This window comes from Malaclemys terrapin, chromosome 2 (assembly GCF_027887155.1).
Source record: "Malaclemys terrapin pileata isolate rMalTer1 chromosome 2, rMalTer1.hap1, whole genome shotgun sequence".
Lineage (NCBI taxonomy): Eukaryota > Metazoa > Chordata > Testudines > Emydidae > Malaclemys > Malaclemys terrapin.
Genome location: NC_071506.1, coordinates 245,352,554 through 245,377,381, shown reverse-complemented (window position 1 = coordinate 245,377,381; position 24,828 = coordinate 245,352,554). Strand labels below are relative to the sequence as shown.

Sequence of the window (24,828 nt, the reverse complement as noted above, 5' to 3'; positions counted from 1 at the left end):
CTCTCAGATTAATTTAGATATAACACACTTTGTATCCACACCTAACATAGGTCACAAATGTTTCATCCAACAGAAACACACATGGGAGGAGGCCAGGGAAGAAAATCCTGTAGGCTCAGAAGGATTTTCTTAAACTTTACATGCAAATCTTGGAGGATTCACTTGAGGCACATGGACAACTGTGTCGAGGCGCACACTGGCTATAGGGTCCCTAAATTCCTCTTTCCAATCTTTGTCAACAGCTGTCTCCAGGACAGCTCTCCTGAGGAGAAAATATAATGCAACCTTGGAAAACTGGACATTCCCCATGGAAAATGTAATGTAACCTTTTCCAAATGACCTCCAACAGGGTTAAAGGTCATCCCTAGACTGCCCATGCTGGCCCCAATCTATCCATTTCGTGTCATCTCCTACATGCATATATTGGACTCATTTGAAAGTTCTCTAGTGGGTCCCAGGAAAGACAGGGCAGTTCCTTTCATGTGAGCAGAGGAAAGTGATTGGGAGTTGAGGTTGCCTGACCTTTTGCCAGAATTATTCAGCATCTTGTAGCTCAGGCCCTCAATATGCATGAAAACTGAACTATATTTTTCCTTCTTGGTAATGATAGGATAGGATTTAGTTGCCCTGGCAGCATGAGAATGCTGGCATGGACACTGCTGTGACATCCCTGTTCTTTGGTAGAGTAAAGGAGTCCAGTCTGCAGGGCTCTCCATGTTGTACATTTCAACATGTAGATAGTAAATTCACTAGATTTTCATATAAGGATTTTGAAGACATTTTAATATAGTTCATACATACGTTTAGTAAGGTAAAGAAACATGGTTGTGAAGGGATTATCACAACTGATAGTTAAAAATATTCTTACTCTATAAGTCGAGTGTTGAGTTCCCCAACATCATTCACATCAAACCACCCAATTTCCTGTCGCATTATTGAGTGGAAAAATTGTTGTCTGATTTTCTTAATTTGCCGGCCAGCTGCCAGTGTCCAAAATGCAACTTGCATGTAGGCTGCAAATAGAACGCCAGCTCCTATTCCAGAATAATAGTATGCATAGCTGAAAGGAACAAAATTGCAGAGATCCTTTAAATTGGATTTTTTTTTTCACCCCAAACAAGTCTTTTAGATATAGATTTTAACTTCAGTACTTTACATACATAAATAAACTAATATGGAATATTCTTTGGACACTATCTGCATTATTTCCTCTCTTCAGTGTTGGTAATATTTTTCACTAGGTCCTTTTAGAATCATATTTCATATCTGTCCACTTAAATGTATGACCTCCACAAGTTACCTGAAAACCTGTACTTTTTTATCTAAGAATGGATAGCTCAGAGACCACTGACATATAGGTAGAAAACCTACTTGGAGTATACTTTACTGTGGAAGTACTATACTGCTAATAATGAAGAAAGGTAAAAGGTGGAATTTGAAAATCCCATTCTGAATCTAATGAAGCAGCAAAGGTTGAAATTATATTTCATGTTTGACTGTCACTATCCTTTACTAGTTATACACAATTTCATTTACTCATCAGTGAGAGAACTTTGAAATAATTTTGTTTTAAAATGAGTATGTATTCCTGAAGTTAAAAAAGAAAAAAAACCCTCCTCTATAGAGCTAATTCAGTTAAATCAAAATGATCCTCCACACATACAGGACAAAAAAATTAGATAAACCTTTGTTGCAGGTAGATGCCAATAAATTCCTTATATGGAATTCCATTTTATTATGATAATTTAAAGTTCAGCAAATTCCTCTAGCTCATATATATATTCATAACATGTATTTTAATTTTAATTTTATTCAATACTATTCCATGTGCCATAGCCATAAAACAATAGGAAATTACATCTAAACTTTCTTTGTGTGAGGCACATGCCAAATTTCATTACCAGATTAGTACATTTACATAAAGATGAATAATTACAAAATAAAGATAAAAGCCATTTGGATCCTCTCACACCTATAGATATGTAAAAATATGTGTACTGTTTCTTTAAAGCTGTAGCTGGAATTTGAAGCCAGACAGGATGGGGGTTGGGAAGGTTGTAAGCAAAAGCTCGGCAGTGAAGTACAAAAAGAGACAGAGTAGCTTTGGTGATAATTCTGTTTTCCATATTCTAATAAAGTCCCTTGTCCCACTTTAGAAGAAAGTAACTATGATTTTTTCCCATTGTTGCATGACACAACTCAATTTACTTTGATATTTCATAATTTATAAAATTACTCATCTCTAAACTGAACTATAAAAATAGGTTAATGGCTAACTTAAAGCTGACTATGTGATTAGCTAAATGTTGACCTTAAATCAATCACCTTAACCACTGTAAAATTATAATGAATCAGCATGCAGTGTTGTTGTAGTTGGGTTGGTCACAGAAGAAGAGTTCAGTAATCTCAAAAGTTTATTGCTCTCACCAACAGAAGTTGGTTCAATAAAAGATATTACCTCATTCACCTTGTCTCTCTATAAAGAATCTTTAAAATTCACCAGCAAGTATTACAGGATTTGTTTTATGACAATCCATAACAAAGTGAATTCAATTATGTGTGAAATTCCTTATTGATCAAATTTATTTTGGTAGAATCATTGATGAAAGTTAATTGCACATTGCACTGTGAATTAACTATTCAACAACCAATGTTCTGGATGAAAGCTGGATTTTAGGTATAAATATTATTTGAGTAAGAAACATAATGTGTGCATTTCCTGAATTCATCCATGTAATTTTTATGTTAATTACTGTTCTTGTAAATTGTTTTTAATGTATAACAGGGACTAGAATTTAACATAATAATCTCTGATGATAAATTGCTTTCAGGGGCAAGTCCAGGCATGCTGGTTATACAGTATAGGGGTGAGGCCTGTGAAAGACAATCTTCAGGGGAAAGGTTGACTCCTGTAAAGGAGGGAGAAAAGAGAAGTTGAAACGGAAAGACAAGGACAAGGGGAAATGGAAAGGGGAAAAAGAGAAGAAGAGAACCCAAAAAGAGCAGGGGGAAGAGAAAGGAAAGAAAATGAGAGATGGATGAAAAGAGAGAAGGAATAAAAGATCATAGAAATATAGGAATTGCTACACTGACTCAAACATATGATCCACCTATTTCCACATCCTATCTCTGACAGCAGCAGTACCTGATGCTTCAGAGGAAGGTGAAAGAACCTTATAATGGACAATTATGGAATAAACTGTGCATAGGGAAATATAATCATACCACCCATAGGTTAGTAGTTTTTTATGAAGTATAGGATTCCTATACGACTTCCTATATAAATAATGAACTATAGATAAATTCATGGAGGATAGTCCATCTATGGGTATTAGCCAGGATGGGCAGGGCTGGTGTCCCTAGCCTCTGTTTGCCAGAAGCTGGGAATGGGCAACAGGAGATGGATCACTTGGTGATTACCTGTTCTGTTCATTCCCTCTGGGGCACCTGGCATTGGCCATTGTTGGAAGACAGGATACTGGGCTAGATGGACCTTTGGTCTGACCCAGTATGGCCATTCTTATGTTCCTAGAACTATGATTGGCCCTGACCTATGTGTTTTGGTTCTCTGAGCTACAGTGATAGCTTGTACAATGATAACTTCTTTGCTAAAGCTTTATACTGACTTCAATGAAGTCAGTAGGTGTCTTTCTGTTGACTTCAATGGGCTTTGGATCAGGACCCCAGATGGTTTTAAAGAAACAAAGAAAAGTATAATGATTAATTAATGAGAACATTTTTTGGTGCATTCATGAGAGTTAGCACTTAGTCGGCTGTTACCACTGTAAAAAAGAAGGGTTTCAGGGAATCCTTTCTACTGATAAATTAGCTCTATACAGTAGCAATAAATACCAAGGTACTACATTGACTAGTACTCTATAAATATCTAAATTAGATATTGCAGGTAAACACTCCACATTATGGATGCTATCTATTGAAAAGAAGTTTTCTACTCTGCAGTGTTGACTATATTAAATACTTCTAGCATTGACATCACCTTTGCTATCCCCTAGCATGTCTGTAACACGCTTGCATACTCATTTGACAGACCTTATCTTATCTTGGTTTTTATGTGGAATTTTATGATTTTATAAATAGAAAGTGTATATAAAATATTTCTTTCACTGGGACAATGTCATTGGAATGGGCTGAGTCCCTACAACAGGGGTCGGCAACCTCTGGCACCCGGCTCGCCAGGGTAAGCACCTTGGTGGGCCGGGCCAGTTTGTTTACCTACCGCGTCGCAGGTTCGGCCGATCGCGGCTCCCACTGGCTGCAGTTCGCCATCCCAGGCCAATGGAGGCTGAGGGAAGCGGCGCGGGCGAGGGATGTGCTGGCCACCACTTCCTGCATCCCCCCTTGGCCTGGGATGGCGAACCGCGGCCAGTGGGAGCCGCGATCGGCCGAACCTGCCGAGGTGGCAGGTAAACAAACTGGCCCGGCCCGCCAGAGTGCTTACCCTGGCGAGTCGTGTGCCAGAGGTTGACGACCCCTGCCCTACAACATCCTCAGCAGAGCACTCTGATCTTGATTTAACATCCAAACGCTACCCCTTCCTGGAATTCAGCATTGTTGATCATTCAAAAACATATGCTTAAATTTCCTTTCTACGTTTGACTGTCTCTAGTGTTTCTCTCTAGTAACTCCTTTGTCCTACTTCCCTAGTAGCCCTCAGTTAACAAGCTACATTTGCTGCAATGAGTCAGCAGCTTTATGTAGGAGTCTACCACAGGCATAAAAGGGTCTGAGAAAAAGAAGAGCTCTGTCACCTTATTATGGACATAAATAAGGAGGAACAGTCATGGAGGTCAAAATCCACTGTCTTCATCCATTATTTTAATTTTTTTACACTAGAAGATGAAGAATTATTTGAAAGCTGCTGTTTAATTGGCTGAGCTTGTGAAGACTTACATTCAGTTAGATAGCATTTCTCTGCTAGCATGTTTGGATATAACAATTAACTTTTGAATGATGCATCTGATCAATTGCAAATGGAATGTTCTAGGCATCAGTGGGCAGAATCCTATTGCCTCTGATGAAAACCAGAAGGGAGAAACTGGGGAGGCAGTGCAGGATCAGAGGGCACACACAGAGTCCTTGGTATCAGATTAGCAGAACTAGCAACTTCAACTACCCATGTCATTGTCTATAAACTAGCTAAATCAATGAACCGGTGCATGGCAGCCATGAACACATTCCAGTTTATAACAGCTCTCATTTTAGCTCCGTTAATCCTCCCAATACGGGGAGGGGGAGGGGAGGGGGAGAAGAAGGGGGGGACTTGCAGGATGTTCCTGAAGTAGAAGGGGATGAGAGGGTGCTGGGAAGGGGAGGAGTGGGAATGGAGGAATGCAAGGAACTCTGGGCATCCCAGTGTACTAGGACAGCACCGAGAAAACCGAGAGGTCTGCTGCTTGCCAGGAGCTAGGATTCACGATGTGATGGAGAGACTGCCGAGACTCATCAAGCCCTTGGATCGCTACTCCTTCCTGCTTCTCCACGTGGGCACCAATGATACTGCCAAGAATGACCTTGAGTGGATCACTGCAGACTACGTGGTTCTGGGAAGAAGGATAAAGGAGTTTGAGGCACAAGTAGTGTTCTCGTCCATCCTCCCTGTGCAGGGAAAAGGCCTGGGTAGAGATCGTCGAATTGTGGAAGTCAATGAATGGCTATGCAGGTGGTGTCGGAGAGAAGGCTTTGGATTCTTCGACCATGGGATGGTGTTCCAAGAAGGAGGAGTGCTAGGCAGAGACGGGCTCCACCTAACGAAGAGAGGGAAGAACATCTTCGCAAGCAGGCTGGCTAACCAAGTGAGGAGGGCTTTAAACTAGGTTCACCGGGGGAAGGAGACCAAAGCCCTGAGATAAGTGGAGAAATGGGATACCGGGAGGAAGCACGAGCAGGAGAGTGCAAGAGGGGAGGACTCCTGTCTCAGACTGAGAAAGCGGGACGATCAGCGAGTTATCTTAAGTGCCTATACACAAATGCAAGAAGCCTGGGAAACAAGCAGGGAGAACTGGAAGTCCTGGCACAGTCAAGAAACTATGATGTCATTGGAATAACAGAGATTTGGTGGGATAACTCACATGACTGGAGTACTGTCATGGATGGATATAAACTGTTCAGGAAGGACAGGCAGGGCAGAAAAGGTGGGGGAGTTGCATTGTATGTAAGAGAGGAGTATGACTGCTCAGAGCTCCGGTATGAAACTGCAGAAAAACCGGAGAGTCTCTGGATTAAGTTTAGAAGTGTGAGCAACAAAGGTGATGTCGTGGTGGGAGTCTGCTATAGACCACCAGACCAGGGGGATGAGGTGTACGAGGCTTTCTTCTGGCAACTAGCACAAGTTACTAGATTGCAGGCCCTGGTTCTCATGGGAGACTTTAATCACCCTGCTATCTGCTGGGAGAGCAATACAGCGGTGCACAGACAATCCAGGAAGTTTTTGGAAAGTGTAGGGAACAATTTCCTGGTGCAAGTGCTGGAGGAACCAACTAGGGGCAGAGCTCTTCTAGACCTGCTGCTCACAAACCAGGAAGAATTAGTAGGGGAAGCAAAAGTGGATGGGAACCTGGGAGGCAGTGACCATGAGATGGTCGAGTTCAGGATCCTGACACAAGGAAGAAAGGAGAGCAGCAGAATACGGATCCTGGACTTCAGAAAAGCAGACTTTGACTCCCTCAGGGAACTGATGGGCAGAATCCCCTGGGAGAATAACATGAGGGGGAAAGGAGTCTAGGAGAGCTGGCTGTATTTTAAAGAATCCTTATTGAGGTTGCACGAACAAACCATCCCGATGTGTAGAAAGAATAGTAAATATGGCAGGCAACCAGCTTGGCTAAACAGTGAAATCCTTGCTGATCTTAAACACAAAAAAGAAGCTTACAAGAAGTGGAAGATTGGACAAATGACCAGGGAGGAGTATAAAAATATTGTTCAGGCATGCAGGAGTGAAATCAGGAAGGCCAAATCACACTTGGAGTTGCAGCTAGCAAGAGATGTTAAGAGTAGCAAGAAGGGTTTCTTCAGGTATGTTAGCAACAAGAAGAAAGTCAAGGAAAGTGTGGGCCCCTTACTGTATGAGGGAGGCAACCTAGTGACCGAGGATGTGGAAAAAGCTAATGTACTCAATGCTTTTTTTGCCTCTGTCTTCACGAACAAGGTCAGCTCCCAGACTGCTGCACTGGGCAGCACAGTATGGGGAGAAGGTGACCAGCCCTTTGTGGGGAAAGAAGTGGTTCGGGACTATTTAGAAAAACTGGACGAGCACAAGTCCATGAGGCCGGATGCGCTGCATCCAAGGGTGCTAAAGGAGTTGGCGGATGTGATTGCAGAGCCATTGGCCATTATCTTTGAAAACTCATGGTGATCGGGGGAGGTCCCAGATGACTGGAAAAAGGCTAATGTAGTGCCCATCTTTAAAAAAGGGAAGAAGGAGGATCCAGGGAACTACAGGCCAGTCAGCCTCACCTCAATCCCTGGAAAAATCATGGAGAAGGTCCTCAAGGAATCAATTCTGAAGCACTTAGAGGAGAGGAAAGTGATCAGGAACAGTCAGCATGGATTCACCAAGGGCAAATCATGCCTGACTAACCTAATTTCCTTCTAGGAGGAGATAACTGGGTCTGTGGATGAGGGGAAAGCAGTGGGTGTGTTATTCCTTGACTTTAGCAAAGCTTTTGATACGGTCTCCCACAGTATTCTTGCCAGCAAGTTAAAGAAGTATGGGCTGGATAAATGGACTATAAGGTGGATAGAAAGCTGGCTAGATCGTCAGGCTCAACGGGTAGTGATCAACAGCTCCATGTCTAGTTGGCAGCCGGTTTCAAGCGGAGTGCCCCAAGGGTTGGTCCTGGGGCCGGTTTTGTTCAATATCTTCATTAATGATCTGGAGGATGGCGTGGACTGCACTCTCAGCAAGTTTGCAGATGACACTAAACTGGGAGAAGTGGTAGATACTCTGGAAGGTAGGGATAGGATACAGAGGGACCTAGACAAATTAGAGGATTGGGCCAAAAGAAATCTGATGAGGTTCAACAAGGACAAGTGCAGAGTCCTGCACTTAGGATGGAAGAATCCCATGCACTGTTACAGACTAGGGACTGAGTGGCTAGGCAGCAGTTCTGCAGAAAAGGACCTAGGGGTTACCGTGGACGAGAAGCTGGATATGAGTCAACAGTGTGCCCTTGTTGCCAAGAAGGCTAACGGCATTTTGGGCTGTATAAGAAGGGGCATTGCCAAGAGATTGAGGGACGTGATCGTTCCCCTCTATTCAACATTGGTGAGGCCTCACCCTGAGTATTGTGTCCAGTTTTGGGCCTGTTAGGTCCAAGGAAAATGGAGTATAGAACAGGTTGTTTGGCCAGCTTAGCCCAAGTTAGGCTAACTGTAGTTGCTGGGCCATTCCTGTCTCTCTGTGAAACATGAGGACATGCTTGCTTGGGCTTCAAAGAATGAGATAAAGGGGGGGACCATATTCTTGTACCAAATGTACTAGGAACAGTTTGTTTGGACATATGGAGACTTGCAGTCTCCACTCTGTTTCTGTTCTTAACTCCCTACTTTCTCCTAATTTCTAGTGCATGACGAAAAAGCTGATAAGAAGCTGCTGAGGAATCATGGGTAATTCCTCTGTCTTGCCTGAAATCAACAAGAGTATGTGTATATAAAGGAAATATTTAAAGTAAATAATGTCTTTCAAATCATCAAAGAAAACGGATGCCAGCTGAACAGCATTCAACGTACCATGCATTTACTGGTACAATAGGAATTATTTTTGTGTTCTATGTCCTGTCTTGTGGTGTTTGTCTTGTGGCCAGAATTGTTGTGTTTAATATTTTCATAAGACAGTCTAGTTCAAAATTAAATAAAAGGGTTAAATAAAAAAGCAGATACTTGTTTTATTCAACTTGAAATACAAAGTGTTTGGATAAATCAGGAAAAATGTGATATACTAAAATCTAATACATTTGCTTAAGTAAAAAAAAAATTCATTGGTCAGATTTTTTAATTGAAAAAAAATGTTGTTAAAATTTGCATATCAACAGTCTTTGGAAGCAAGGACATGGAGGTTAACCCACTCCCCATATTGCACATGGGATCCTTCTGGCTACCTCAGATTTCTAGCCAGAGGGCTGGGGAGGAAGGAAAGCTATTGGACACCAGAGGTTGTACCAAGTGGACTCCTCAAAAGTGGAAGTGCTTGTCCTGGTTTGTTGCTCCAAAGCTCTGTATAAAAGTTATTTTACTGGAAAGGTGTATATGGCATACATTAAATAATAAGACTAATGTACTGTATAATGGCAATGTGTATGTGTTCATTGTTGAGAAAAAGTGTATGAGTGAAAAGTGGAAGTTTCCTTTGTAGGTTAAAAAAAGCCAAGAAGAGAAGAAAAAAAAAAAAAAAGAACAGAACGAGTTAACTGGAAAAAAAAAAGCTAGCAAGCTCACTCTAAAGATAAGATACTGGCCCATCCAAGGGCACTGTCCACAGCTAAGACTTGGCTTACAGCCAAGAAAAGGGGGGCCTGAATGTGCCCAAGCAACTATGAGATCTGCAAAACACTGCCAGGCATTAATGAAATGTGTTAGATTTTTTCCACAGGTAAAGAAGCACTACCTAAAGACGGTAGCAGTCCTGCCATTCATTGAAACCAGGAGACTGAGTCTATGTAAAGTCCATCAACGAAAGACTGCTTTGACTCCATGCTGGAAAGGCCCTTTCCAAGTCCTGTTAACCACCAACACTGCTGTGAAGTGCCAAGGACTGCCTACCTGGACTCATGCTTCTCACTGTAAAAAGACCCCTCCACCTCGGGAGGACTCTCCGACTGATGATCAGCCTATTCCTCCTTCTAACTCTGCTGTGCCTTCTGGACAGCAGGGAAAAGGAAAAAAAGACAAAAAAAGACAAGATGAAGTGCTAGTAACCTCTCCCTTGTCCACTGACAGACCTACTGTGCCTTTGGATTTTTTTTCTAAAAAAAGCAAAACCCATTACAAGGTAATGTGCTAGTAACCTCTCCCCTGTATGATGCTGAACCACACTGTTTCAGAAAAAGAGAAGAAAAAACACTCACTCCATTGAAACCACCAAAGTCCAGAAATTCCTGACTACAAAAAAACATTAAGAACTGACCCTGGTGAAGAAACAAAAAATTATACACTGGCAGGAAGAAACTTGTGGGACCCATGCTTGGGAATGTGGTTTTGATTGAATTTTGGGGTTTATTCTACAGGCTGCGCCCTGTGTTTTGAATAAGTCCTTCAGCATGTATTGCCCTCCCTAATTAAATTTTAAATGCAAAAAGGGCTGTATTAGATTAGCACAACAGAGGGCTTGAGTTATTTCCTCTAGAAAGAAGAGAGACTTGACCGGATCCCTATGGGATAGGGCCAATAGTACAGCAGCAGTTTAAAATATTTTTAAAAAACCAAAAACATAATAAGAAATTACAGCAACTAAAGAAGGCCACAAGCCTTATTTGTGGAGCACAGCTAACCCAGGTACAGGCTGGAATTAGTGAGTTACATGTTATCTCCGCCCTTAGTTCTATGACCCAGAAGTTGCTGACAGAGATGGTATTGAATATCACTGAGGCTGGGAAGGCATTGCAGTGGGATCTAGCATGTGCAGGCTTGGCCCACTGCCCTTACAGACACATCAGGAGTACCATCTGATCTGTGGCCATAAAGAAATACTTGGAGACTTCCTGGTGGAAGTGCGGACATTCTCAATGCTCCTTCCAAGCATATGGACCGGTTAGGGAGGTGTGGGCTCCCACATACCGAATCCTGCCGGGTCCATGGGGAGGATGCATGTAGGATTGGGTAATTCACCGAGACATCTGGGAAATTAAACTAACGCCGATGCCCTGGTGGACTTGGCAACCGCACAGAGAAAACTAAGGCAGATGGTTCTCCAGAACCACTTGGCTCTAAATATTTTACTGGCCTCTCAGAGAGGAACATGTGCATTAATTGGACAAGAATGCTGTGCGTATGTCCCAGACGTTTATAATGCCACTTAGGAAACAGCAAACCACCTTATGGAAGTAGCAAAGGACCACTGAAAGAAGCGAATTGAATCCTAGTGGAGTAACCTGTTCAATTGGATTCCAAATATAGGTGGTTGGCTCCATAATGTACTCCGAAGCGCCGTTGTAATTATATGCAGCTTGCTGGCCTTGTATGTTATGATAAAAGTTGGATGGGCGCCAAGGTGTGTTCTGTCCAAAAGTAACAAACTCCCAAGTTTACCACTCACAGTAGTTAGTTGTCCCAGGAGTCCCTTCAAAGTACTCCAGGGACAAAGGGGGGACTGTTAGGTCCAAGGAAAATGGAGTATAGAACAGGTTGTTTGGCCAGCTTAGCCAAAGTTAGGCTAACTGTAGTTGCTGGGCCATTCCTGTCTCTCTGTGAAACATGAGGACATGCTTGCTTGGGCTTCAAAGAATGAGATAAAGGGGGGGACCATATTCTTGTACCAAATGTACTAGGAACGGTTTGTTTGGACATATGGAGACTTGCAGTCTCCACTCCGTTTCTGTTCTTAACTCCCTACTTTCTCCTAGTTTCTAGTGCATGACGAAAAAGCTGATAAGAAGCTGCTGAGGAATCATGAACTGTTTGTACTGTCAAAGAACATAGATATGCATGAATATTAGAAGCTTTTAACTAGTAAAGGAGGGGATTGGGTTGCTTTAACTATGACGCGACGGAACTGTCCATATAATCTCACTAGCTATTGTAATCGTGGCTTGTTCTCTCTGGAGACGGGCCGCTCTCTATTGTTGTGTGCACTCTTCAATAAAGAGCTTGTATTGGATCTTGCTGGTGTTGCCTGTCTCTCACTCTGCGGTCAGACAACGAACCTTGCCGTCTGGGTTAAAAAGTCCCCGACAGGCCCCTACAAGAAGGATGTGGAAAAATTGGAAAGAGTCCAGCGGAGGACAATAAAAATGATTAGGGGGCTGGAGCACATGACTTATGAGGAGAGGCTGAGGGAACTGGGATTGTTTAGTCTGCAGAAGAGAAGAATGAGGGGTGATTTGATAGCTGCTTTCAACTACCTGAAAGGGGGTTCCAAAGAGGATGGATCTAGTCTGTTCTCAGTGGTAGCAGATGACAGAACAAGGAGTAATGGTCTCAAGTTGCAGTGGGGGAGGTTTAGGTTGGATATTAGGAAAAACTTTTTCACAAGGAGGGTGGTAAAGCACTAGAATGGGTTACCTAGTGAGGTGGTGGAATCTCCTTCCTTGGAGGTTTTTAAGATCAGGCTTGACAAAGCCCTGGCTGGGATGATTTAGTTGGGGTTAGGTCCTGCTTTGAGCAGGGAGGTTGGACTAGATGACCTCCTGAGGTCCCTTCCAACCCTGATATTCTATGATTCTATGATTCTAAGTAACAAAGAGTGTAACCCTCTAGCTGTATGTAACACTTTGACTGACATGTATCTAACGCACCAGCTAATTGTTTGTTTCATAGGTTTAAATATAAAATTACCTTTAGGGAAATAATGGTTTGATTAGAGACCTCTACCGCTGCCTAAAAGAAAGGCAATCCTGAAGATAATTAACAATTACTAATTACCTGGTCATTTGTTCCTCAAGTTTCTGATAAGGATTAAAAGAAATATTCCCTTAAAAAAAACATAAGAAATTTTTGTTAAATACATATACTAAAGCATGTTTTAATAACTTTTCTGTATAAACTCCTAATCCTTCAAGGTGCTGAGCAAATCCTGAGAAGTGCGAAGTACCCTAGGCCTCCATTGACTTCAGTGGGAATTGAGGGTGTACAACAAGTTGTACAATTAGTTTTTCAGACCAAAAGTGCAGGCTTGTACCTATAATGCAACAGTGGCAATTACAATATAAAACTAAATTCTGCTGTCACTTACTTCAGAGTTACACAAGTCTAACTGAGATCAGAATTTTGCCTATAATACTCATTCTAGAATGTACACGGACTTTGTTAGTATTATCAATACATTGTATTTATATAGATCAAGAAGTACTTTTAATCACCTTACAAATGTAGGTCCATATGTTGCCATTAGTTTTATGAGTGTAGAACCTTCACTCTATGTTAAAGCCATTGTCTGGTTTGTTAGGTGACTACGTTTTTATTCAACTAATTATTGTTAATTAAGGATATGAAAGAAGTATAGTTGCTAAAGCACGCTGGTGAGAAGCAAGTGATCTGAATCATTCTCTTGGCTTCATCACTGATTTGCTTGGTGACCTTAGCTTAACATGACTTTGCCTCACTTTCCCCATTTCCAGTAGGGGGATAATATTATTTCCAACTCCTACCTGTAAGAGTGTTGTATAAGCTTTTATTAATTAACATATGTAAAGCACTTTGAGATGCTTAGTGCAATGAAAAGCAAAATTACAATTATTATTGAAATTAGTTCTATTGCAGCCTTTATTATGTCATAATAATTAAATAAGCATTGCCAATGTGCTTACTTTCTTAAATTTATACCTTAAACATCATGAATTGTGCATGCGTACTTTACGGCACAAGATTCCAAATAAAAAAGACTGTTACAAGACTTGTTTTCCACAATAATTAATTAAAAGGTGGAAAGCATCTACTGAGAAAGAGATATAATGGTTTGAAGCTCTGACATATACACAAGAAATGTAAATCTTTTAATCTTTTCCCCGGTAACATGAAGCATTTCCTTTCATTCTGGATATAGCGTGTGGGATGATGCTTGTGAGGAAAGCAAAGGAGCATGTTTTGGAAAATGATTGACAATGAATGCATGAACTCATTAAGTACTCAAGAACACGAAGTGTAAATATAGGCTTCAACATGGGTGTTTTGAGTGTGACTGGAGAAGTCTGCTATTGCACAACTTCAAGACAAGATGCTAGAAGAGGAAAGGAACAAAGTTAGTGAGCAGATATCATATGTCTCTGTCATACACTTTCTCATGTTATTTTTAAACTGCATGGCTTCAGCAGCGTAAAGCCTATCAGGAAATAAAATTGCAACTGCACAAAGTGACTATTGTCACTGTTGTACTAGGGAAGCTCTAGCAGGCCAGCACAAGTTAAAAAATAAGAGTGGTACTGGCTGAGGAAAGGCATGACCAGATCTATCAAAGAGCAAATTGATTCACTTCATCCCCTCAGCATCCTCCGTGGATGGGTTATAAACTAATGTTTTACACCCCCATAAATAGAAATCCTGAAGGAAGTCAGAAATAGTAACACCTCAATATTAATATCCCCCAGGGTGCAGCTAGTGCAAGGATGCATAATTTTACATTTCTCTGCATCAGCAATAGTGAAACCATGTAAGGGTCTGGGGCATAGGTAGTCTGGCAAAGCAGTCATAGCTGGCTGGTTTCCATACTTCAACAATGGTCACAAGACAGTAGTCAGTGAGTGGGGATCACTGTAAGCACCAGCACCAAGGTCAATAGGCAAGAGTCAGGCCAGAGATAATACCAGGCTAGAATCAGGAGGCAAGAGTCAGAGTCAGGCTGGGTTAGAGACTGGAGGGTAGAAAGCAAGTGTGGTCAGGAGTCACAGCAGACTAGAAATCTGTGTGATTGCCTAAACCAGGGCTGGCTCCAGGCACCAGCAAAGGAAGCAGGTGCCTGGGGCAGCCAACAGAAAGAGGCGGCAGTCCATCCGTTATTGGGGCAGCACGTCCGGGTCTTCGGCAGCAATTCGGCGGCGGGTCCTTCGGTCCCTCTCTTCCTCTTCGGCGGCAGCTCAATCGGGTTTTTCTTTTTTTTCTTTTCTCTTCGCCGCTTGGGGTGGCAAAAAAGTTGGAGCCGACCCTGGGCTAAACAACTTCTTAGGCCACACTCTAAGGTTACTTGGCCGATCAGAGGGCCGCAGGGTACTGTCAGTCTGGATCCGTTGTGCAGTACTTCCTGTAGGGCCTAATCTCCCCCGTGCTCCCTGGTTTTGGCTTTGTATGGGGGGCTGTCAGCCATCCCAAGGTCTAGTCCCACAGATCTTATAAGCCACCTCTTACACTTCAGTGTAAGAGCATCCAACCCTCTGTGACTTAACTATCTGCCTGTAAAGGCAGAAGAATAGTTCTAAACAAATAATGAGAGAGAGAACATAAGTCTTTGGAGAAGTTTAGGAAATTCTAAGTGCAGGTAAAGTCAGTAGTCTAGTCACCCCCTAGTGAAGGCTAGGTGAAATAAGTGAAGATTTCCAGAAAGACTGAAAAGGAATTCAAAGTAAATTAATAAGATCTAACTGGGGCTAGCAGGAGGAGATTAGATGTTTTTAGCTGAATCGTCTACAGGACTCTGATCAGAACGAAAAGAGGACATAGAAGAGATCGATGGGAAAAAAAACCCAAGCATCTGTCAAGTTTTCTCCCTTAGACCAATATAAAAGGCATTTTTCTGTTCTCATAAGAGGTACAATAATTATAGGAGAGAAGGAGCCTCTTCTTTTATTTCCTGAAAACCTTTCTCATTATGTGAACATGAATAGACTTCAGTCTCAGCACTTCGTATTTAAGTGCACTGAAGGTGTGTTCTCTGTAATCAATTAATTTTGTTCCAGGGGGAACCCCCGCCACATATTTAAACCAGGGTGCTTCTTTTTCTATTTTCTTTGTCCCTCAAAGGAAAGTGATAGGAGCTGATGCCTGGAGAATTGAACCTCACATTGTAAAGTCTCTGGGGCAGGGACTCTGTCCTTTTGTTTGTCTGTAACTGCATGAAAATTTATATTTCAATATTAACATATTTATATTTAATAAATAAATAGCATTACGAGTATCATGCTTACCTGGGTTGCCGTTACTGGGTAAGACTAATACATGATTTAATCATTTATTTATGAATATCTCTGTAATTATTGTGACTTTCAAACTGCCTCTTATTTTTGAGATATTGTATATGTATTTTGCCGGTTCTCTTTTTCATATACCTCATCTCACAATTTCACATTCATCCCCTTTTTGTTCCCTCAACTCCACATTCAGTGTCACAGGACATTTCCATTTCTGTGACATTTCAAAAGAAGTACCAGCTCTGCAGAAATCAGTATAACAGTTAATGGGTGCTTTTAATATTTTAGGAAGGCCTGGAAACAGGGGAAAAAATTAACCTCTGGTATATCTCCTCTGTAATAAATGGGCCACATATTAATTTGGCTCAGCCATTAGGAGCAAACTGACTCCATTGGATTCATTATCCAGAGGATAAGCTGCCATTCCTTCCTGTTTTTATTGTAATGCAGACAATTATTCTCTCCATACAAGCTGTATTCTAATGTCACCAATTAAAAACGAGGACAGTTCTTACCTGGATTAGATATGTTTCCTGGATTAACAAAGCTATCTGTCATATCTCCAAAGATTATCATCATGATTGGGAGAGCTGCACCATGAAGGATTGCCATGGCAGAGCCAAGAACCATTAGTAATTTATCCAACCAATCAGAGTACCGAAACTGAAAATGAGAACACCTTCATGTGAAAATGGGAACACCTTCATTCCTGAAAACTTCTCGAATTTCATGCATTAAAAAGGGCTAGCACAACATTAGGGATGCACAGTTAAGATAACAAAAAGTCATAAAAGCTTAAGTCTTGTATACGCACAGTTTTTATAACATTCCACTCTATCGGATTAAAATTTAAATTGACAAAAATAATTTAAAGTTATAGAAATAAGCCATACTGATATAAGCATCTTTATACTTAGGGCCCTACCAAATTCACAGTCCATTTTGGTCAATTTCATGATCATAGGATTTTAAAAATCATAAATTTCATGATTTAAGCTATTTAAATCTGAAATGTCACAGTGTTGTAATTGTAGGGGTCCTGACCCTAAAAAAAGTTGTGGGGAGGGGGTCACAAGGTTATTGTAGGAGGGGTTGTGGTACTGTTACTCTTACTTCTGGCTGCTGCTGCTGGCAGTGGTGCTGCCTTCAGAGGTGGGCAGTTGGAGAGTGGCGGCTGCTGGTCAGGATCCCAGCTCTGAAGGCAGAGCCGCCACTAGCAGCAGCGCAGACATAAGGATGGCATCGTATGGTATTGCCACCCTTACTTCTGCACTGCTGCTGCCTGCAGAGCTGGGCCCCCAGTCAGCAGCCGCCACTCTCCAGCTGCCCGGCTCTGAAGGCAGCAGCACAGAAGTAAGGGTGGCATGGTATGGTATTACCACCCTTACTTTTGCACTGCTGTTGGTGGGACGCTGCCTTCAGAGCTGGGTGCCCAGCCAACAGCTGCCACTCTCCAGCCACCCAGCTCTGAAGGCAGCGCAGAAGTAAGGGTGGCAATACCGCAACCCCCCTAAAATAACCTTGTGACCCCATAACCATCTGTTGTGTCAGGACCTTGTGTCAGGATCCCCAATTTGAGAAACACTGGTCTCCTCCCGTGAAATCTGAATAGTATAGGGTAAAAGCACCCAAAACACTAGATTTCACTGTGGGGGGATCAGATTTCATGGTCCATGATGTGTTTTTCATGGCCGTGAATTTGGTAGGGCCCTACTTATACTGGTATAACTTATACTGGTATAACTGTGTTCATGCTAGGGGGTTGTAGCACTTGAGCTACACCAGTTTCTAAATCAGTATAATGAAAGCAATAATAAACTATGTATAGAGCATCCCTTACGAATTTTACTATATGAAGTCCTCATGAGATACTTGCAATACAAATTTCAGTGTGACGCTAAGAAAAAAAGTATTTCCTGATGTATTATAGGCATTATCAAAAGCACATTTACTTCACTCAACTTTGGGTCAGGCTCTACATGTAAGAAGAGCACTAGGTCTGATTCTCCATGCCACTCCACTTCAGTAACAACACTGGAGTCACTGGAATTGTACTGGTGTAACAAAGTGAAGAAGCACGCTCATTATTCATTCTGCACCTTGAGCTACAGATTCATTAATATGATTGCATATATCATATTAGTATGCATCATCCAATTAAAATGAACAAGATGTCTAGTGGGATTTTGTGCAGCTAGAATAATACTGAATAATATTAAGTAGTATGTACTGCACAGAATATTTCCTATTTAGAATAGTGTGGTTCTTGATAGAGACAATTTTGCCCTTAAACTGCTACTGAAATTAGACCTTGAGGACAAAATTTGGCCAGCATTTTGCAATATAAAGAGAAACATTCTCTCTGGTATTTGAGCTCTCGGTGTAATTTAGCTATCTTGTTAAAATAATTAATTAAAAATTATGCTGAATACGGGAGCTGACAAGAACCCACAAAAATCAGCAAATCCAGAGTGAAGGGTATAAGAGTCCTTTTATCTAAAAGCCAAAAATGAGAGAAAATCATACTTCATCTTTTGTTTTTAATTTAATCACAAAATGCCTAGATATTGCAACTTATACATAGTAGAAGGGAGATCATAGAAAAGTTTGTAGTTGCTTCAGGATGCTCATAAGCCACTTATTGAACATTAATGCAATACCTCTGTGGACTTTCCGATGAATCTCTGCTATTGTTCATGGATGCCAACATTTGTTACCCTATTAGAGTCTAAACAGTAGTCATTAACATTAACATACCACATGCACAAAACATATCTAATATACCTAAGCACAAAAGAATAAGTTAAAATCAAAGATTTTATCCTGGTTGAAGTCACCAGTATAAAAATCTCTCTGTTATTAAGGGGTTGTCTATACTTATGCCAGGTGTATACTAGAAAAAGTTTGCTGGTATAACTTTACTGGCAAACCCTCCTACTGTAAACACAGCTTATATTATCAAAAAAAGTGCTTTTGTTGATATCGTTTATACCAGTTCTCCAAGTGAAATAAGCTCTCACAGCAAAAGCACTTTAATGCCAGTATAACTGCATCTACAGTACAACTTTTACTGATATGGAAATATCACAAAAATCATACCCCAACTGACATTACTATACCAGTAAAAGTTTTTAGTGTAGGCCTGTCCTCAAAGGTTTTGCCACTTTAACTATACCAGTGTAGTTAAAGCAGCAAAAAAAAACCCCACAGTTATACTGGTATTAGGGTGACCATACAGCAAGTGTGAAAAATCGGGACAGGAGGTGGGGGGTAATAGGAGCCTATATAAGAAAAAGCCCCAAATATCGAGACTGTCTCTATAAAATCGGGACATCTGGTCACCCTAACTGATATTAAAATACTTACACTGGTATAGCTTATTGTAGTTCAGAAACCAAATTAAGCTATACTAGTATAAGGCACCTTTATATTGGTATAACTGCATCCACACTAGTGTTTTTACTGATATAACTTTGTTGGTAAAGTATAATACCCCTAACTGACATAGTAATGCAGGTAAAACTTTTAAGGCCAGGTCTACACTACAAACTTTTGTCAGCATAGCTATGTTGGTCGGTGTCATAAGTGCTGGAACTAGGAGTGCTGGGGGGTGCTGCTGCATCCCCTGGCTTGAAGTGATTTGCATTATATACAGGGTTTACAGTATGGTTCAATAGCTCTCAGCACCCATACTGTACAAATTGTTCCAGTACCCTTGGTCAGGCTGTGAAGAGGTGACTAACACAGGTCTGCCAGCAAAATCTCCTAGGTAGATGCAGTTATACCGGTAAAATTACACTTTTGCCAGTACAGCTTACTTTACTTGTGGGGGAGGGATGTGTGTGGAATACGCTATACAGGCAAAGCACAGTTTGGCTGGTATAAACTGTATCCACACAGGTATACCAGAAATGTAGATCAGGCCTTATCAGTAAGACTTGAAACATTAAAAAACATTGTTTAAAGTTCATTATTAAACTTTAATAGATATATATAGCATATATCTTACCATTGTTAATGGGCTGACCACATTAGGTTTCTTTGGCTTCTTCTCGTCTTCACTGTTGAATATGAATGATTGTTTTAATGTATTGTAAAAGAGAAAATATTTAACTGCAACGCTAACATTTAAAGTAGTAATACAGTTAAATCTAAACAAAATTAAACAAGAATGTAAGAGATATAAGAACATAAAATGAAGATGATTTGCAGATTAGTCTTAGTTTATTTCTGGAAATATTGTCTGCAATGTGTTTAAGAAACCTCCAAGTATATTAAAGAACATCAACATGGTACTTCTCCAAAAGTTCACTTGAAAGGAAATTAACATTTTTGGTTAATCTGCTAGATTACAGAAACTCACTAATAGTAGCTCCTGGTAATCTTTTGAAATAGATTGGCTAGTCTATGTATCTTGATTTTTTACTGAATCCCTACTTTTGGCAAACATGTAGATTATGGTCACTCCAAGATGACCCAAAGGTGAGAGTATTGTAGAGATCAAAAAAGAGTTTAAGACTCAGTCCACAAACTGGGCCATACAGAATAATCTTTATGCCTATGTGGAGCCCCATTCACTTCAGTATGACTCTGTCGGTGTAAGGGTCCTCCTGCATAGATCAGTTTGCAGGATTTGAGGCCTGATTTCTAAGAAAGCAAGGTGTTGAGTAGAATCTGCTACCAAGGCAAGGAAAAGACTATCGGGGGGAAAAATTAAAAGTTGGAGGGGAAAAGTTTAACCTATTGTGATGGTCACATATTTAGTACAACCTAATGGAAAAGTATATGGACACAAACACAGAAAAAACGTGCACAGTTTGCAGGGAAGTTTCCCTCTCATGGTCCCTTCCAGTCCTAGACGTCTATGAGTCTATGATCGTAACTTATCTGGAGTTATTTCACTTTTAACATTATTACTACACAATCTGGTGTCCATGGGGTATTATACTGGTCATTCACTCCAGAAACTCCAGCTGTAGTTATTTTATGCAATAAAGTGAGAAATCCACACTTAGTCCCAATCATGCAATCAGATCTGTGCAAGCTGTACTGACACAATGACAAAACACCAAAAGCTGCTACAGCTTTGTCTACAGTAGCACTCCCACTGGTGCATCATAGCACCAGCAGGAAATTTTTTTCTAAAATTCCTTTGTGTAGATAAGCTTTTATTACAGTTTTATAGTGTTATAATAATGACGTGATACAATCATGAGTTACAGTACCAAGGTCCATATCCCAAATAAATTGTTGCAGCTTTCTCGCCAGATGTAAATAAAAGAAAGATGATCATACTTGTGCAATGCAGCTAACAGCACTTGCAGATCACGCAGTAACAATAGCTTATGAATTCCTCCTACACATCGTAGCCACATTCCTCAATTAAAGCCTCACCATATCTTTCCTTTAATAAATACTTCTAAAATTAGAAAAAGGTATATAGCCATTGAACACTGAGACCTAATTAATATCTGGTTGAAAATATGACAAATAGTTCCAGCATTATACACTTTTGTATTAGTTTGTCTTTTCCTGAGGGCTGGTCTAAACTAAAAAGTTAGGTTGGCTTAGCTACGTCACTCAGGGTTATGAAAAAATTCACATCCTGTATGACATAATTAAGCTGACTTAAGCCCCTAGACACCAGTAGGTCGACAGAGGAATTCTTCTATCAACCTAGCTGCCTCCTCTTGGAGTGGTGGATTTACTATGGTGACAGAAAAAATCCTTCCATGTAGTAAGTGTCTGAGTTACATCACGTTCCAATACAAATTAAACTGGGGATGTTAGTAGATGTTGCCTTCTTTGCAACAGTAAACAGAGTATAAAGTAATCCATTGTTGTATGCAGTGTAGTTGTAGCCATGTAGGTACCAGATATTAGAAAAACAAGATGGATGAGGTACCTTTCCCAAACCTGAAGAAGGGCTCTCTGTGGCTCGAAAGCTTCTCTCTCCCACCAACAGAAGTTGGTCCAATAAAAGATATTACTCTCACCCACCTTGTCTCTATAAAATCATCCATCAAGGACAAAACTGGGGGCGGGGGGAAGAAAATTTTAGCTGACAATCCTCATATCTTGTGGTTACCATATAATCAGAATTGTGACAGTTTTTTCTCTCAGTGTTACTGACTTCTTAGAATGTATCACTCAGTAAGTACTAATGCTAATGAATGACTGAATACCCATTTTCAGAACTCAAGGAGAGCAACAAAGTACTATAAAGTTTTAGGGGCTGTCTTCATCCAATGTAGTCAGGAAATGTGCTTTCTTAGTGTGAAATAGTAAGAAGATGAACTCCAGTGATATGATTCTTTTTCTTTGTATGGTCAGTGATCCATTCTGGAATCCTCCACCAAAGAATCCAAGAAAAGGCCCATACCTCTCTAGAGATTTTGCTGAAAAAAATCCCACACTTTGCAGCCAAAGCCTATTAGACTCATTTAGATGTTACGTCAGCAGAGGCAGAAAGTCAAAGTATTTAATGGATTTTGCAGGAAAGCTATAGGCTCAGGGATGCCCAGGAAGGTCCAGATGAAAGATCAAATACCAATGATTTTTTTCCCTTTAACATTGGTAGTGGTGATCCTAGGTTTTATGTAGCACTTTGCAAAGTAACAGTTGCACACACCCATATCAGGCTCACCTGTAACAAAGCACTTCTCTCCAGCTTGTGCCATGAAACCTCCTGATTCTCAGAATCTCCCTTCAGGCTGTACTCAACCTCCTACCTCTAACATATTTATGAGGATTCATGTCTTCTGGTGATCCTGTTATATGGCATGGGAAGCCATGAGTTGAGGCACTGTGCAATTTTCTAAATAGGGAGGAGGACAGAACTCACAGAATCCATTCCTGCCACAGTTCACTACTATATGAGATAGATGGATGAAGTAGCAGGAATGGTATTCAGGGTATATAAAACTGTCTTTCACCCTGGTGTACATCTACATTACCAGCGTGGGTTTATCCATTGCTGTAGTAAATCCATGCCCTCAAAAGGCGGTAGCTAGTTTGACAGAAGAATTCTTCTGTCAACCTAGCAGTGTCTACACTGGGGCTTAGGCTGCTTAACTATGTTTCTCAGGGGTGTGAATTTTTCACACCTTTTAGCAACATAACTAGGACGACCTAAGTTTTAGGAGTAGACCAGGCCTTAGTCACCCCTACTAAAAAGCTATAATACCTACTTAACTTTTGGGCATATGTGCTTTAGCTGTCCATTATCTATTCCAGCTTCAGTTCTAGCACTATTTTAGATATGCCTTTTAATGAAATATAATGAATATAACTGCCACTTCCTCTTTATGGGAAAGAACAAGGAGCAAGATGGCAGAATTTTCTGTCTCTATCCCACTGCCCCAGTGAACGGCTCAGCCAGTGTTGCTGGCCCAAGACTGCTAGTTGGACAGACCTTCTCTGACCTGATGAATTCAATAGGAGCCAAATAAGTTGCTAAATATTTTATTTATATTTGAAAGATAGTAGATTTCAAAAGAATTTTGTACATGGGAAAAGTATGTAATTAATGTAAAATGTATTTCAAGATAAAATCTGAACTTAAATATTTAAAAATGTTAACTTGCTAAAAATATTTTAAAATAGATTAAAATATTTACCATTTGTCTTTGGATTCACAATCCTGGTCTGGTACAGCAGCATCACCAGCTCTTCCATTCGCATCAGACATTTTTTCATTTTCAGACCCCACTTTAATCTATTTAGGAAATGAAGCATCACAGAAAACTGTAGTTATAAGTCAGCACTTAATTGAGAGAACATACAGCTATTAAGCTCAGGACAAATATGTTGATGACATTTTATTTGAAACTGGCATCATATTCTGCCTTCAGTTTTTAAGCTTCTTTTATCTTCAGAACCCATGTTAATTTATTTAGGAAATGAAGCATCTCAGAAAATTTAATTATAAGCTAGCATTTAACTGAGAGAACATACAGCTATTAAGCTCAGGATAAATATCTAGGTGACATTTTGTTTAAAACCAGGATCATATTCTGCCTTCAGTATTTCAGCAGAACTCCCCATGGAAATCAATACATTTGCTTATGTGTGTATACACATGCATTTCTATTTGCATAATCCTTCTGAGTCTATCATTTCAAAGCATTTATTTTTTCTGTAATTTATCAGTTATAAAACAAACAGCAATATGATGTGTTTATTTAAAGGAGCCTGCAGTTACTTTGGATTTTTTTCTCTTTTTACATATTGTTGAATTTTGTTAAATATCTCTCGTATAAAAATAAATGTACTGACTTACCATGAGAATTGTTCTTAGTTACCCTTTCCTTCTCCTTTTCTGGAAGGCTATAAAGCAATTGACAGATCTACTGTGGTTAGGGACATATGATGGGGCTGGACTTTACTCCTCCTGATTAAAATGTAATGATGAAAAAGCTTTCAATAGCTGATGTTTGCCAGGTTTTACCACTCCCTTTGGACCTTGCCTAGCCCCATGAGGTAAATGTGTGTGTGCTCTTAACTCCGCCTTCCCAAAGGAGAATGTTTAACAAAGTCTTGAATGAACTTCTGGGTTACTGTCATTCATGTAAACAGCTCTGAAAAATCCCCTAATATCCCACCCTAAAGAAAATCCTTGCTATTTACTGAGGACTTTATTAGCCTGTTAATTCTCAGGATTGCTTCCCCACTGTGTTAGGGATGGAGCAGAATAGCACTGCTCCAAGAGATGCTCCAGGAGAAATTCCTCCTTAGTGGGAGTGAACGCACTATAACAGCCTGAACCACGGTAGGTAGGAGAGACAGGATTAGTATCCTACCTCGTCCCTGCCCCCATTAGGGTGGTTTGCACCAGAAGGCACAGTTCTTTTGCACTAAGGAGCATATCCTCCCTTGCCTGAGTACTCACACATCAGCAGAGCATGGTCTGGTCCAAATGAGGAAGTCCAGCAGAGATACTTTGTGAGACACTGGATCACACAGCTAAATCACTTAATCTAATTTAATTCATGATATAGCCTCCTCCAATTTGCTCATTTCGAAGCCTAGAATGAATAAT

The 24,828-nt window shown here is 40.6% G+C and overlaps 1 protein-coding gene across 1 annotated transcript in view; it reads right to left on the bottom strand.

Moving 5' to 3' along the window:
• Nucleotides 1-24,169, bottom strand: part of ABCB1 (ATP binding cassette subfamily B member 1) — a 78,481-nt gene extending 54,312 nt beyond the window's left edge. Inside the window, exons 1-6 of the mRNA XM_054020555.1 lie at nt 24,070-24,169; nt 23,408-23,505; nt 19,798-19,849; nt 16,304-16,451; nt 12,595-12,643; nt 869-1,060 (exon numbers count right to left, since the gene is read on the bottom strand). Of these exons, the coding sequence (XP_053876530.1) occupies nt 869-1,060; nt 12,595-12,643; nt 16,304-16,451; nt 19,798-19,849; nt 23,408-23,505; nt 24,070-24,072 (542 nt within the window). The 5' untranslated portion in view covers nt 24,073-24,169. The remainder of the gene's footprint in view (nt 1-868; nt 1,061-12,594; nt 12,644-16,303; nt 16,452-19,797; nt 19,850-23,407; nt 23,506-24,069) is intronic.
• Between the last annotated feature and the right edge of the window lie 659 nt (nt 24,170-24,828).